The sequence below is a fragment of the Xenopus laevis genome, chromosome 8S, assembly GCF_017654675.1.
Source record: "Xenopus laevis strain J_2021 chromosome 8S, Xenopus_laevis_v10.1, whole genome shotgun sequence".
Lineage (NCBI taxonomy): Eukaryota > Metazoa > Chordata > Amphibia > Anura > Pipidae > Xenopus > Xenopus laevis.
In genome coordinates, this window is record NC_054386.1 from 96,594,164 (window position 1) to 96,611,319 (window position 17,156).

General features: G+C 43.0%; 1 protein-coding gene across 2 annotated transcripts in view; it reads right to left on the reverse strand.

Annotated features, from left to right (window-relative positions):
• otud7b.S (OTU deubiquitinase 7B S homeolog) overlaps window positions 1-12,596 on the reverse strand; it is a 39,736-nt gene extending 27,140 nt beyond the window's left edge. For both annotated transcript variants that reach the window (XM_018233464.2, XM_018233465.2), the window contains exon 1: window positions 12,245-12,596. In XM_018233464.2, the coding sequence (XP_018088953.1) occupies window positions 12,245-12,257 (13 nt within the window). In that variant the 5' untranslated portion in view covers window positions 12,258-12,596. The remainder of the gene's footprint in view (window positions 1-12,244) is intronic.
• Window positions 12,597-17,156: the final 4,560 nt, after the last annotated feature.

Genomic DNA, 17,156 nt, shown 5'->3' on the forward strand with positions numbered 1-17,156 from the left:
TTGCACTAGAATAAAGGAAAAATGATGCCCACACATGAATGAGAAAAGCTTACACACCCATTTCTCTATTGGGCTATTTATCTCGGAAGGAAAAAACGCAACCGACTTCACTGTGACTAATTCTGGAATCTCCTGCTTGGTATGTCTATGATTCCAGACAAAGTGCTCATTATTTTCATCTTTTGGAAGATATTTATAGGGGGGATATTTACACCCAACTTAAACGCTAAGATGCTCAGGGTGCTCTTCGGAGCACTTTTGCACTTTCAGTTTGCATGACACTGCAGTCAGGATATTAACTACTAATATGAATTTGTAAACGAAGCGCCCTCTGCTGTTTAGTCTGGCCAGCCAAAAACTTAAATTACTGACACAGGAGGAGTCTTCTGCCACTTCTCTGCTCAGGTCTATTGCCCCTGTCCATTGCGAAACAGATTTGTGCTCGATTGTAGGCTGGCACAAACCTGACTTTACCCCAAAATATGATGCAAATAAAAAGTAATTCATTAAACAAAAAAGAACATCTCAAGGGGTGGCCTTACACGTTTCGTGGCCATACACTATAAGATCCGCTCGTTTGACAAGGTCTCCAAACGAGCAGATCTTAACCCGATATGCCCACTAACGGCTGGGCGATATCGGGTGAATCCAAACGTTCAGCCCTGGAGTCTAACAATCGGATTACAATGCTAGGAATGACTGCTGGCGGGTCACAGGACCACATCAACTAGCCAATGTGGTCCTGGATTGCAGAAAAAAATCAAACTTGACCGATCGATATCTGCCCGATTTTTGGCCTATAAGTCGGGAGGACCCGTCGGGAGCCCCCACACATGGCCATATGAGCTGCCGAATTGATAAACTGATTTAATCTGCCTTTGTATGGCCAGCTTTAGTCATATGACTAAGTGCCCACAAAGCACGAAACGCATAAGGCCACCGGTTTGTGCCAGCCTATAATCAAACACATATGGATGAAATTACCTCCCCAAGTTGAACGTCTGGGGCTTAAGCACCTGTTAATGTTGGTAAGTGTACCTTACTCCTTACAAGACTACATAACTGGATATCCTTTTCCCCCCTTTTTTGCCCCCTCTATTATAACTAATATACCATTGCGAGATAGAACTGGAAAAAAAAAGGCATCAGAAGACACCTCCGCTACAGTACCCGATCATATACTGGACATGTGGGCTATACTATCAAACAAGTATTTTTTGAGAAAACCTCCATCACAAGTGTTCTGCTCCCCACATTGGAAGCACTGGTCATCAGGACCCCAGATACTACAACACACACACATGAAGAAGCTGGGGATTTCTGATGTTATCATCATAGTCTGGCTTACAACAACAGTAGGTGGTGCTTGTGTTTAAAATACATATCAACAGTATAAAAGTGCAAACATGAAAAGTAAAAAGAAGAGAAAAAAAAAGATCAATTGCAAAATTGTTCAGATGAGCATTTTTACATTAATTTGTTTGGGAAGGTATATGTACAGCAGGGCCAAATGTGCTGACCTCTAGAGGTGGGAAATGTAACCAGCAGCCTCCATGGAGTGGGAATGATGGGGGGTGAGATCATTAAGATCCTATGGGCTGGGGAAGATGCAGAATAGAATTCTTGGCCCTGTGATAACAGGGCTGTGAACCATAGTTCTAGCTGTCCTTGTTATCCTCCTACTGAGGACAGGGGAAAGGGAGGGGATGATATCACTTCAACTTACAGTACAGCAATAAAGAGTGACTGAAGTTTATCAGAGCACAAGTCACATGACTTGGGGCAGCTGGGAAATTAACAATATGTCTAGCCCCATGTCAGATTTCAAAATTAAATATAAAAAAATCTGTTTGTTGTGCAGGATTCTGCTGGAGCAGCACTATTAACTGATGTGTTTTGAAAAAAAATTTTTTCCCATGACAGTATCCCTTTAAGCTTTCTGTTTCCCTGTAAAAACAGCACCCCTTGTGGGATCAAAGTCATACTGCCAGAGCTGAAAGACAGCAATGTAGATTCCTGCACTGGGTCTGGTACCTGCAGAATACCTACAAAATAGTCAGGATCTGGATGGGAAAACACCTGTTGGTCTGTGGGTACCCTACAGGGGAGGTCGGATGTTTACTTATATAAAGTGTACAAATTACCTCTCCATCATTCCAGATGTGATGTCACAAAGTAGGCTCTGGTGGGTATGTTTCATACTTCTTTTTGTATAGATTGGAGTAGGTAAGTAAGTGTAGGGAGCTGGTCAGCTGAACTAATCCCTTGAAGGACTCTGCTTCTAGCCAGAGCTTTAAAGGACAAATCAACCCAAATAGATGGGGGGTGCCAAGTGGCACCGTAAATATAATCACTTATCTCAAAACTCTGGGCCGGTGCTACTCCCGCTGCAATCCTCTTCACTGTTCGCCAGGCCTGGACTGGGATTTAAAATAGGCACAGGCATTTCAAGCACAAAGTGGCCTAAAGAGCCCCCACCAGCTCACTAAATAGTGACTGTCTATGGCGTTTTACAGCAGCCCCTCTGGCATTTGCCAGAATTCACAGATTGCCAGTCTGAGCCTGTTGTCTGCCACAACCCATTTGCTCAGTATTGTAAACATCCCAAATTCAAAGTTAAAGTTTGGGTTTTTATTTTAATGCGCATGTGAGCTATTCAGGAACACGCAAAGGATCTTGGGACATTGGAAGAGATGGCGGCATGGTTCACAAGCATAGTAGTGGGTCGGTGCACTTTTCAGCAAATATAAACACCGGCCCAGATGTAAGGCAAGTAATTATATTTTGGGGAGTGCCTAACCCATTGCCACCCCTCCCCGAGTACATTTGGTTGATTTGTCCTTTAAGAGTGCAACGTAAGAGTAATTATTTAGGGAGACAGGGAAAAAAATCCATGCACTGTAATTAGTAAGAATAATGTTTTACCACCTTAACCCAATTAAAGTAATGTTTCCAAACAATTTAATCAGACAGGTGGCTAAATGTCTTATGAGTCAATTACCATAGCATTCCATGGTGTTCACACCTGCTTTTATTTGAGCATCCGGCAGAGGAAGCCCCATATGTCTTGCACTTCTCAAACATCAACACGACTCTAGTTTTACTATCACACAAGGCTCTTCCACAAAACAATCCTCCTACGAATACGCAAAATGCACAGAATACATGTCATGGAAGGATTTCTAAGTTTTATTTCAACTGCAATCAAGCAACTACAACTAGGGATGGGCGAATTTGACCCGTTTCGTCAAAAATTCGACGTCGGTGAAATGTCGCTGAACCCATTAAAGTCTATGGGCATCCAAAAAGTTTTGTTGCGCGGCAAAATTGTTTTGACAGGCGTTTTTTTTTGACGCACGACGCCATACAAGTCTATGGGCGTCATTTTTGAGGCGAAATAAGGCGAAAAACATTTGCCCATCCCTAACTCCAACTCCTCAGAGCTAGAGACTAAAGGTGGCTATAGACGTTAAATTACAATCTTTCCTGAAAAAAGATCTTTCCAGGAAAGACTGTTTGTTTTAGTACACATGTGTAGAGCTGAATCATCAAATATAGAATTCTACCTGTATCTTACAATTCAGCACTAACAATGGCCGATGTTCAGGTGCCCCCGATCCAAATTTTCCAACCAGCCCGATCGATGAACAGACCAATGTTAAAGTCTTCTGCCGATATCAGTCGGCTTGTTTCCAACCATACACGCACCAATTATAGTACAAAAATTTGTTTTGTACGATATTATCTGTGTGTCTATGGCCACCTTTAATGGCAAAGACACACGCTGCTATATCGGGAGATTAGTCGCTCAGCGACAAATCGCTTCATTTTCCAAAGTCCCCGAAGTTGCCTCAATGAGGAAACTTCGGGCAACACTAAAACCCCCTGCAACAACACTCTTCCTACCTACAATATCGTTCTACTGGGCTCCATATAGCAACTTCTCCAAAGGAATTAGTTTCAAAAGACTTGGGAGAGGCAGCCTAAAGCTGGCCATTGATGTTGAGATTTTTAAAAGATCCGATCCTCATCGTGAGACCACGATTTTCTCGGAACGATCGTACGAATTGACCATCAACTAAAAAGATCAATTTGCCAGCAAAACAAAGAGGAGCTGCCTGCGTGGCCCTGCAAACATAGAGAGATTGCACTGGGACCGACAAAGATTTTTTGACCTGGCCGATCAATTTCCTGACAGATGTCGGCCGAAAAATCGTAAGATGTATGATCGTTCGAATCACACTAACCGCACGATAATTTCGAAGGATTGGTCGGACTTCCCTAAAATCGGTCGTTCGGCAAGAAGAATCGTCGCGTCTATGGGGAGCTTAAAATAGCCAAACTTTACAAAATAATTTTATTTTCCAGTTGCGATTCAGATACAATTTAATACTCATTAGAAAGCTGGTGGCTCAAACTTAACTGACAAGGCAACTTAAAATGAAAGATATTATAAATAGACTTGTATAAATAGATTTCTGTTGATTTTAAAATACACCAACACTCAGTGACACACGTCTAAGAGCAAAACCAACAAAGGGGGGAAAAATCTGCTACAAAGCAATATGAGAAAATTTTTAGCTGGTCTGATCTTATCTGAACTGAACGGCGATATCAAACCACATTGCACCTTAACTCCTGACACAGAGAACACTGGGTGGGATCGGGTTTCTGACTTAATACTTAAACATCTGTTGTTTACAACACAAAACAATAGGAAATGGAATGGGATGACTTGAGTAAATGGTATAATTGATTATGTCACAATCACGATGGTAGAGCACATGAATGATTGAAGGGTTTGGCCCAATATGGGAAAATATCAAGTGAAGGGGTGGCCATGCACAAACTCTTTGGTATCAAAACCTAAATATTAAATAGGCTTGTGCACCCAATTATGGATATTTTATACCCATCAGACTGATTGGCCCAGGGGCTAAACGGACTGACCCCATAAACAGTATAACCAGCTTTCTATTGTTTCCTTCCTTCAGGAAGAGAGCCCCGAACCATCAGAATAGCAAGAACAAAAGAGGGTCAAGTTGGTCATCGGCAAGTTCAATTTGTAGATGACTGATCATTAACCAGTTCAATATTCAGTGTACAGAGTTGTCACTTGGGATTACCAACACACACGTACCGAGAATTTACAATTTTATCAGTTACTTAAATACCCAGTCAAACAGGAGTTCAGAACATTATTACTCCAAATTCTTCAAGTAATGAACAGTGGATGGGTCAAATAAAACTTGTAAACTGCCCTGACACCACAACGCAAATAAAGTCAGTGTGGGAACCCTGCAGACAGGCAATGTTTCTACACTATTGGAAAATACGATGTCAGGCAGGAACAAATCCAGAACCTCAATGTAGAATCCAGGAGTCCGTAGTTTAAATAATACAAGTTTTTATTTTACATTATGATTAAAAACAAGCCTTACGCGTTTCGTGTCACCAAAGGACACAATCATAGGCTATGAGCCTATTATTAAGTGTCCTTTGGCGTCAGAAAATGCATAAGGCTATGAGCCTATGATTAAGGGTTGAACTCTATGGGACAATCAGGTGCGATGTGTCGCCATGCGACTAAACGGATGTGACAAGTCGGAGGCGCTGAATATAATGAGAGAGAAACACCACAGGTACAAACTGCGTGTATCTGACACGACACAACTGTCGGATGAGAACGCCACACGATGCGTCTTCATCCGACAGTCGTGTCGTGTGTATTTGTACCTGCGATGTTTCACTGATTATATTCAGCGCCTCCAACTTGTCGCATCCTTTTCGTCGCACAACGACGTATCACACCCGATCGTCCCGTGGAGTTCAGTCCTAAGTGTACTTTGGTGACATGAAACGTGTAAGGCTGTTGTTTTTAATCATAATGTAAAATAAAAATTATTATTTAAACTACGGAGTACTGAAACTGGAATTACCACCAGCCTTGCGTAGGCGACATTTCCAGGGCTTTGATTGTTCCACACAAATTGCAGCCAAACTGAAATATCACCGCATGCTTGGGCACCCCTACACCAATGCCAGCACAACACATGCAAACTTTGAGACAAAATTGACAACTCGGGTTTATTGCAAATGTAATTTTACCCTGTTACCCTATGTACAATCTAAAAGCTTAATAAAAGATTTATCAGAAATAAAAAGATTGCAAGCACAAATATGCTGGTTAAGAATGCTGCATTGTGGGCAAAAACAAGGCAAATTCTGATGCAATATTGCACTTTAGAAGCAGCACCTGCCTTTTAAATGAGCCCTAATATGCCAAGATTAAATATAGATTTAGAACTGTTTATATACGTTTCTCTTTTTCCCCTGCACAGCAGCCTCGGGTCTCATTGTCCTCTACAATAAATAAACCTACATCCAGTAGAACAGATGTGCTTTCAACCTCTTCCTTGCCCCCTCTCTCCCCATTGCATCTCAAATCTAGAGCTATCAACCACATCTCTGGGATCCGACTATGGGAACTTGCATGCATGTATCGATGCACGTTTCTATGTCCTCATAGCTCTGACTTTGAGCTCCTCTGAGTGAGGTCACAATGGGTACATCATTTCCCAGTTATAAAAACATAAAAACATGGCACAGACCATAAAGGGCAGAACAACTTCATCGGCACCTATACACAAGAATCCCTCTCATGCAAGCAGGTTGATGCAATCCACTCACACGGAGAGTGCAAGCCGCACCTTGTGCCCGTATAACCTGTCCTTAGCCACGTGAGTCACAACATATCTGGTGCTGAACTAAGAAATCAACCGTGGAATACAGTGCACCCTGCTGAACAATGTCATTATTCTTGGGGTGATTCAGGGCTGCAATAAAAGTTGCACACATAGTTGTATCATAATTAATGTCCCAAATATTTCAATTCAGGCAGGAAATGGCCTGAGGCTAGATGAGTCTTCACTAAATTTAAGTTGTGACTTAGGGTTTCAAAATACTCCGAATTTTTACAGTAATATTAACTGTTAGTAGACTGCAGGAAAAAAAACTGATCAACTCTGCAGGTGATCTTCAATCTTCTTTATTTAATTGAGGAAACATTATGGCACACATTTAGAGGCAACTGCTAATCATTTGCTGAGGTTTAGCACCAAACAATTAAAAGAAAAGCTGCAACTAGCTCTCTTAATAGATGAGCACTGATTTTTTTTATTGTATTTATGTGCGGAACTTGTAACAAACTTACAAACAGTGTCCTCTGCAAATAGCTGCAACTAACGACTACAGGTCAATATCTGACAATTACGCCCGGTTGTAGACATTTTATAAAAGAGCATTGCACAAAAGCCGGAGAGTCACTCACGTAATGGGCCTGCGAATAAATAAAAATAGGACTCCAAGCCACAAAGAGCAAGGCGCACATCATGTGGGAGAAAAGAGAAAGGCATGTTAATGCACAGCACGGAAAACCACACAGTGAGTAGAATGTCGTGCAAACTTGTGGCACACGTTGAGTTAACTACATAGAGATGAAGAAGTAGCTGCCACTTCGAAACAGGTGTAAATACAGTAAAGCGTCTTATTACAGGTTTCATGATGCATTGGGCAGGCAGTAATAATTAAGAGATAAATCACCTTAACACCACGGAGTAGAGTCCTGCATGGGTCCTTTTTGTGAAACCCACATAATTTGACTCTCATGCTCCCACTACCTGAAATAGGCCAACTAACCTTTCCGACCCGGGGGACATGAGAAACCGAAAGTGATTTCACACCAGCTCAGAATCTTGGCAAAAAAACGTAAAAACTGGAAGATCCACAAGGGAGGGTGAGGGATCAAGCCCACACCTTTGTTGGGAACCCAGCTAGGTTACCTGTGGACTGCACTCACAGCCAAGGAATCGGGAATTTTTCTCGGAAACCCGACCACTTTGTGGGTATTTCACGGGTATCCCAACACAAGCAAGATAATTTTATTTCCATTTCCACAGCAGACTCATCGAAAAAGAAGCATGTTGGCCAGTGCACAAGCAAAGACTTATTACAAAAATGCATGCAACCACAGAAGTTTCACAAGCACAGAATCATCAGCTGCTCTTGAACAGTATAGGACTGTACTTCCACCAAACTGTCCATTATCAATCTGATTAGAGGAAACTGTCATTAGACGGAGTCCATTTAAGGGCAATATATACCGGGGCCTTCAAGTGCCCCAATTCATATCGGTAGATATCTACCCCTTCCTTTGCATTTTACATATAACTGAACAATGTCCCTAAACACCCAAAAAATACCAAAACCGTCACAATCTTATCAACCATATATACTGTGTGCCAACAATAGACTAACTCGATAGTTAATGTACTCCAAGTACAAGACGGCCTGTATTTGGTTCCGCAAAGAAACCAGGCCAAATATCTTTCAAGAAGAATAACAATTCAGGCACAGTCTAAAGTAGGTGAACATGAGTTCATTGCTCTCTCTGTGTTCCGGTTATATTGCAATAAAGAACCGTCTACATAAAACCTCAATGTTCGTCTTGGCACGATGATGCTGAAGTTTGGTTCAGAATGTAAAATTCAGAAGAGAAATCAATGGGAATGATCTACTTACACATACAGCAGGCAGGGGGCGGTATAGAGGAGAAGCATGCTTAGCAATAAAGAACAATAATTACCATGACAGGGAATGAAGTCAGTTCAGATAAGAGACTGTTACACAACCCAGTGCACAGTTGCAAGAGAGGGTTCCCAAAAAGGTGTGTGCTCTGATGCAGAGGCCCATGTCCAAGGTTTCACTGATTTCATTCTACCGCCACCCCCAGGTTTAACCTATGAATGTGTTTTTATTTGAATAGGGAGCTCAACGATAAAGTCCCTTGTGTGCAAAGTACAGCAACGCCTGGCTCACATAGAGACGCCTCGGTTCATACCGAAGTTTCCATTTCAGCTAGAGACTGATTCACAGAGTAGCTTGTGCGAAGGGACAGAAAGGCATCAAACTACTCCCTGAAAAAAGAACTTGCTGGGAATCCTGGAACGATTTCTTTTTCATTGAGGAATGAAACAGTAATTGGGCGTTGGGCAATCATCCAAGCCTACTTCACTCAACCCAAAAAGAAGTATGAAAAGAGAGATCGCTCTTGGATATGCATACACGGGGCCACTGGTAGTTTCTCTTCCACCAAGGCAACTGGAGGACTTCGCTAAGCTCCCAGACCAACTCCCTTCCTGCAGAAAAGCATGCCCCCATGATCAAGGGTGGGTGCTAGTGCCAGGCAGTCTTGCTTAAAGTGCAAGACAAATTCCCTAGGAGTGATTAAGGTTTGGCACACTGCTCTGTTACATGAGATGTGCCCCAGGCAGAATGGTCCAAAACATGTTTAATAACCCTCAATCATTACAAACAGTCCCCCTGCACAACCTAAATGCCTATTACCTACAGGGGAATGCTAAAGGTCAACTTAATTAACATCTCCAGCTTAGCAAGGTGTGTCCCAGCAATTAGCACTGTTGGTCCCAGCTGTCATGCCACCTTCCATCAGAGTTATGCCCAATACCATTCTCACCCATTGACTGAGTCACTGTCGCAATTTCAGGCATTACTCATCCTCCACCAACACAAATCATTCACCTAGGGCAGAGAACTTTAACTTGTGGCCCAAGCTGTTGCTTAACTAGAATTCCCAGTTTCTAGAAGTTCAAGTTTGCAAAGCTGCAGGTGGACGTTTTACTGACGTTTTACTGACCTACAGCAAGAAATCCACAGCCTGTTGGTGAACATCTTCGGGAATCCCCAGCAATCCATTAACCAGAAAGCATTAGTCGGTGTTTGACAACTAGCCTGCTCCACACACAACTGGCTACTGTAAAAAACAACTATGTTCACCCGCGGCATATTGCTATGGGCCCAGGAAAATCCACCTGCAGACCTACAGCAGCAACTGGGAAGCCACAGTATGATCCATTCAAAAGGACAAAGCCGTAAATCACTAGGCCTAGTGGGTTCACTGTTAGAAATTTTGAATACAAGGTCAAAGTGGGTGTCTCGGCAGAGAAGACGTGAATCCCTAGTTCCAGAGGGTGCATTGGCTAGAAAGTCATGGATCCCAAGTGCCAGAGGTTGCATTGTCAGAAGATGTAAATCCCAAGTAGCAGGGGGGCTTTGACAAAAGTCCTCAGCAGAAAACCGATATTTGCCCAGAGGGTGTCTCCGGAGAAGCCACGAACCCCAAGTCCTCAGCAGAAAAGAAGCCATGAACCCCAAGTCCTCAGCAGAAAGCCATATTTCCCACATTCCGCGAGGGTGTTTGCAGAGAAGCCATGAACCCAAAGTCCTCAGCAGAAAAGCCATACTTTCCATATGCCAAGAAGATGTCTCCGAAAAAGCCATGAACCGAAGTCCTCAGCAGAAAAGCCCTATTTCTCATTTAGGGAGTCTCCAGAGAAGCCACGAACCCAAAGTCCTCAGGAAAAAGCCAAATTTCCCATATCCCAAGAGGGTGCCTCCAGAGGAGCCATGAAAGTCCTCAGCAGAAAAGCCATACTTCCCATATGCCCAGAGGATGTCTCTGGAGAAGCCATGAACCCCAAGTCTTCATCAGAAAAGCCATACTTACTATATGCCCAGAGGGTGTCTCTGGAGAAGCCATGAACCGCAAGTCCTCAGCGGAAAAGCCATATTTTCCATATCCCAAGAGGGTGTCTCCAAAGAAGCCATAAATCTCAAGTCCCAGAAGGTGCCTCAGTAGAACACAGGCTTGTGACGCTCCCTGTAACCTCAGTGTTTCAGTTCAAGCGTTCCTCCCATCCAAATTCTAAACTCATAGAATCAACAGAATGCCAAGCATTCATCTGTAGCAGAAATCTGTACTCTTAAGGCCTTTTAGCTATAGCTGAAATCTAACTTACATCCTTAAGGGGGAGAAAAAGTAGTGTTGGTTGGGGCAAAGGATATAATAGGTAGCAGTGTGTGAAGGTAACCCAACTTCATCTGGCAGTGCCCAAAACTATCAAGCCCACCAAAGGGTACACATGAGAGATGCAGAAATATCCAGATGACAGACACACATCTACTGCTGAACTACAATAAGGCTTGGCCTGCAGGTTGCACATCGTCGTAGTAGATAAAGATGAGTCCCCGGAGAAGTTTAGGCAAGTGGTTCTTGTAAAGTTATACCCACGGGGGGGGGCAATACATACGAGTGGAGAGATGGTGACTGTGGGCAAGGGAGTCAGTGGTGACAAGGCCCAGTGTCCAAAGTTTACATCAGGGGCATCTAATGAAATAGGGGCCAGACAGAACCACTTTACCCAGAGGTGTAGCACTACTTGTAAAGTTGTGGGCCTTGTAAAGTACACAATAACATTAAACTTCACTTTTCCATGCCCCCAGAAAAGTTGCAACCCGGTGGCTTGGAACCCCTTGGTTAAACAAAGTAGTGTCCCCTTCTGTTTACCAGTTTCCAACTTTCTGCTCCATATCAGCCTATACCCCTACATGAGCTAAAGCACCCCAATATTTTCCTCTGTGTGCACTACTGAGCCCCAGAACCCCTACATGAGCTATATCACCCCAATATCTTCCTCTGTGTGCAAAACTGAGGCCCAGCACCCCTACATGAGCTATATCAACCCAATTTCTTCTTCTTTGCTTAGACCCAGCACCCCTACATGAGCTACATCACCCCAATATCTTCCTCTGTGTGTACTACTGAGGCCCAGCAACCCTACACAAGCTAAAGTACCCCAATATCTTCCTCTGTGTGCACTACTGAGGCCCAGCACCCCTACATGAGCTATATCACCCCAATATCTTCCTCTGTGTGTACTACTGAGGCCCAGCAACCCTACACAAGCTAAAGTACCCCAATATCTTCCTCTGTGTGCACTACTGAGGCCCAGCACCCCTACATGAGCTATATCACCCCAATATATTCCTCTGTGTGTACTACTAAGCCCCAGCACCCCAACACAAGCTAAAGTATACCAATATCTTCCTCTATGTGTATAACTGAGGCCCAGCACCCCTACATGACCTAAAGTACCCCAATATCGTCCTCTGTGTGTACTACTGAGCTCCAGCACCAGTACACAAACTAAAGTACCCCAATATCTTCCTCTGTGTGCACTACTGAGCCCCAGCACCCCACATGCAGCATACACAGCCCTTAGTGCAGTTCTTGAGCCCCAGCACCCACACAGGAACTGTGGCCCTGCCTTTGCGCACTATTTAAGTAGCAAGCACCCCAACATGAGCAATATCCCTCAGTATTTACCCTTTGATGCCATGGTATCACTCCGCTGGAGTTCGGCCTGCCAGGGCTCTGCAGTGCCACCTCAGCCCGGGACTTTCATAGCCTTCCTCGCCCGGCTCAGGCCGAGAGACAGTAACTCTCATCTCCCGGAGACTGGCCCCGTCCCCCTCCTTTGGGGCCCCAGCGAAATGAGCCGGACTCCTCCCTGTTGGATTCAGCCCCCCAGTGCCAGAGAGTAAAAGCTCCGTGTGGGTCTCACAGCGCTCCCCGCACGATTCGGGCTACACAGCGATCCCTCCACTCCGCGCTCTCTCCCTGTTCTGACCTCGCTCTGTTCGGCTCCACAACACTGGCCCGTCCCCTCCGAATATTCCGCGCAACGCATGTCGGGACGTGTAGTTCCCTAGTCTGAAGAAATAACCTTCTGACGTCACGATGCGCCACCTGGTGTAAGAAACGCGCCACTGCAGCTGGGCTGTCTAATGACAGTGATGAGTTGTGCCAAGGGGGAGCAGCTGCAGCCAGTGTTGGGCTTTGTGATAAGGAGCAGCTCATTGCTCTTGCTTTACAGGGGCATTTAGTAGAGCTTTGTGTTTTCTATCTCATTTTCTTTATATTATTTTATATCAGTTTTGTATTTACTCTACAACTTTTAGTTTATTCTTGTTACAGAATGGCTCATTTTAAACAATTTTCCAATTGACAATTTTTTATCCTTTATAGTTTTTTAATTATTCTCTATTTTTTGACTCTTTCAAATAGGGGTCACTGACCCCATCTAAAAACAAATGCTCTGTAAAGCGACAAATGTACTGTTATTGCTAGTTTTTTTAATTCCTCTTCTTTCTATCCAGGCCTCTCCTCTTCATATTCCAATCAGTGCATGGTTGCTAGGGGAATTTGGGACCTAGCAACCAGATTGCCGAAAATTGCAAACTGGAGAGCTGCTGAATAAAAAGCTCAAACGCCTCAAAAACCACAAATAGTAATAAATGAAAACCAAATGCAAATTGTCTCAGAATATCCCTCTCTACATCATACTAGAAGTTAATTTAAAGGTGAACAACCCTTGGCAGAACCAGGAAGTGCTACAGGAACATTGTTTAGAGCCAGATATGAGAAAACCCCTAGATTTTTCTTGTTTAAAACAACAGGCAAAAAGAATGTTTCGCACAAAACCTGTTCATTAAGTAGATGGGGAAGACATTGTCTCTAGTGATGGGGGAATTTGTCCCGTTTCGATTCACCGGAAAAAGAAACGCGAATTTTGACGCTGGCGTCAATTCACAGCGTCAAAACGCTCATTAAAGTCATTGTTTAAGGGGCAGATTTAACAAGGGTCGAAGTGAATTCGAGGGAATTTTCGAAGTAAAAAAATTCGAATACTTGGATACTTCGACCATCGAATAAAAATCATTTGATCGTACACTAAAATCGTTCAATCGAACGATTTTTATTTGACCGCAGGATTGCCAAATTCTCAAATTCAAGGGTTGCATTTCGAAGTATTTTGTACTTCGAAATTCGACCCTTGGTAAATCTGCCCCTAATTGTCGCCAACGTAAAAAAAACAATTGCGGCAATTTCGCAAATTTATTTGTCGGCAGTGGAAATTCCACACCAATTCGTGTCTGGCGAATAAATTCCCCATCACTAAGGTTGTTATTAATTAAACTCCAAATGCAAAAAAAAAAAATTTGTGATTTTTTTTTTTTTTCATAAAATCAGACTTTTGAAAAATCACAAATTTTTCGGGATTTATTAAACCCTGAGGATGGAAAAGTCTGAATCTGAAAATCCGGCGTCTCAGACCTGTCGAGGTTGCATATAAGTCAATGGGAGAAGTCCCAATGATTTGTTGATGTGCGCTGGGTTTCATGCAATACCCCGAAGTTTTTGGGTGAAAATTCTGAAAAAAACGCGAAAATCAGATTTTTCCTGGCAAAGCTGATTTTCGGCAAAATATAATAATAATTAAGCGAAAAAAAAACTAGAGCACATTTCATCTGGGTTTTTAGCAGAAAAAAATTTAGATAAATTTGGACTTTGATAAATAACCCCCTAATTGTCTCTTTAAGTTCCAGTGGCTCTTCTAAGCAAGGCTAATAGTAGCCGTGGATTTTGCAAATGCAATAATAACCTACCTCTCTTTGTTTGGGAGCCAGAAATGAGCGGGGAAAGAGAATAGTGTTTTACAGTGAACATCTTCTTTTATCTCCTGTGAATCCTCCAACGCAGACTGAAACAAAGGGATGAATTTAGGGTTAAGCAGACTTTGAGACTGTTGGATACTGATCACTACCTTGTGTGGGATTGTTACAATGAAAACAACACAGGGATGTTATATAAAGCTTTTCCTGATGAGCAAAACAAGGGGAATCTGATGCCCGATGGCTGCTTGGTTTTAGGGCGATTAGTGTGTGAATACAAATAAGCCCTCTAGTAGGTGGCACTTCATTCTTCTTGCCAGAGCAAGCAATGAGGACTCCTTCACATACAATATTAAAGGGATACTGTCATGGGAAAAAATGTTTTGTTGATAGAAAAGAATTCTGCACTGAAATCCGAACAGATTTTTTTATATTTCATTTTGAAATCTGACATGGGGCTAGACATATTGTCAGTTTCCCAGCTGCCCCCAGTCATGTGCTCTTATAAACTTTGGTCACTCTTTACTGCTGTTGGAGTGATATCACAAGCAGCCTAACAACAGAACAATGGGAAGGTAACCAGATAGCAGCTCACTAACACAAGATAACAGCTGCCTGGTAGATCTAATAACAGCACTCAATAGTAAAATCCATGTCCCACTGCGACACATTCAGTTACATTGAGTAGGAGAAACAATAGCCTGCCAGAAAGCAGTTCCATCCTAAAGTGCTGGCTCTTTCTGAAAGCACATGACCAGGCAAAATGACCTGAGATGCAACTTCACACCAATATTACAACTAAATACACTTGCTGGTTCAGGAATGACATTTTATATTGTAGAGTGAATTATTTGCAGTGTAATTTAGAAATAAAAAATACATCATAAAACTCTTGACAGAATCCCTTTAAAGTGACAGTATCCCCTAAATCACTCCCAAATTAAAGCGCCTGATACTCCAAGATGGCCTAGCAAAAATGACAGAGCCATCTCTCTATGTTTTGCCTTGAGTGTTCCGTAAGTAATGGTGGGCTGGGGGTAGATTGGGGGTAATAGTGATTTTCTCTTACTAGTGATATGGAGACATTCAAATCAGTTGTGTCACTTTGATTCATAGAAATACCACGTTGATTGCAAGAGACCATTTAGGACATGCTTATGGCTTATGGTATTCCTTCACTCCATCTGTGTGTATATGTTATGTCACTAGAAGGCAAACAGATAGGCCGGAACCAGTGAAAACATTTGAAGAATGCAACAAGTCAATAGGAGCCTAGTGCAGAGCTCTGTCCTGTGTGAGTGCTCCGTCATACTGGTAGTGCTCACTGTGTGATGTTTACAGTCAATGGGAGATTGCATAATGGAGCCAGGTATGTCTGCATGTTCTGAACATGACTGTGACTATTATAAACATATGTGTGTGTGTGTACATATATATATAAATATACGGTAAAACTTCATATAATGTTCCAAATGACCAGCAACTCCAGGTTTTTTTTGTAAATAGTATTATATTAACTCCCTCTGCTCTTGCACCCTCAGCTCTCATCTCATTCACTAAACCGAAAGCCCTATAATAAGCAAGTAGCTGTATCCACCATGGCAACATGGGGCCCAGGGGGTATAGGAGGGCCCCATGAGGCCCTCATTAATGAGCAATTTCAACATTAAAACAGGACAACCTCTGGATTAGGATATGTTGGGGGCCCTAAAATTAATTTGCTGTGGGGCCCAGTAACATCTAGTTACGCCACTGATGAAGACCAGTGTCGGACTGGCCCACAGGGATACCAGGGAAACTCCCGGTGGGCCCAGTTGTAAGTGGGCCTCTTGCTTCCAAACATTTGGCATATTTCATGGTCATTCCCTATTTCTTTGTGGGAAAAAAGAGGCTAAATAATGGAAGAATAGAATATAGTAAGTAGATATAAAAGAGATTAAGTGAGGAAAGGAGGAATAATAGTTTGGAAAGTGGACCCACAGTCTGACATCCCAGTCCGCTGATGAAGACCACAGCAACCAATCAATAAGAAGATATGATCCGCCTGTTAAAAGCACCTTTTATGGAAAAAAATATATTTATCTTTTTTCCCTAATAATAACATTGGGATCAACCATAATTTTTACTGGCCAGGCCGTTAAAATACTGACCAGGTGGCAACCCTACTTACAGCAGACCCCGTGGAGTGGCCCAGGAAACAGGGGGGCTGTATGATACGATCCCTCTCCAGCCAAACTCCGCTGCCTGCTGAAGGTGCCACCCAGGGTCACACTGGTCCACCAGGACACCAGGAAAAATTGCCGGTGGGCTCTAACCCTCTTGGGTCCTGCCATCTGAAAGCCAGCGGCCCAAAGGTCTTTCCACAGCAATCTTTTATTTTCAACAGCAATGTAAGTAGCAGAGCAGGAACAACTTTAGCTTGTGGTGGAGCAGGAGCGATGGTGGCTGGGTAGTGGGCCCTTGAGTTGGGTCCCATGTACCCCAGTCCGACTGGTGCCCTCTGACAATTTTTAGCTTGGGGGGCGGGTTTGAAAGCAAACTTCCAATTCGTTTTTAAAAACAAATGAACACCTATCAATCTTTTAGTTTGGCAGCCAGCATCTCATTATCAGGGTCACCAGAAATACGTCACCTGCACATCAGGAAAAAAAGTTCAGTTATTCAGAACCCTCCCCCAAAATATAACTAATCCCAAACTGTCCTAGCACAACACATGGAAAGTGAATTATAAGGAGCACTAAAATTTTTTTTTTTTTCAAAAAGCATCAGTTAAAAGTACTGCT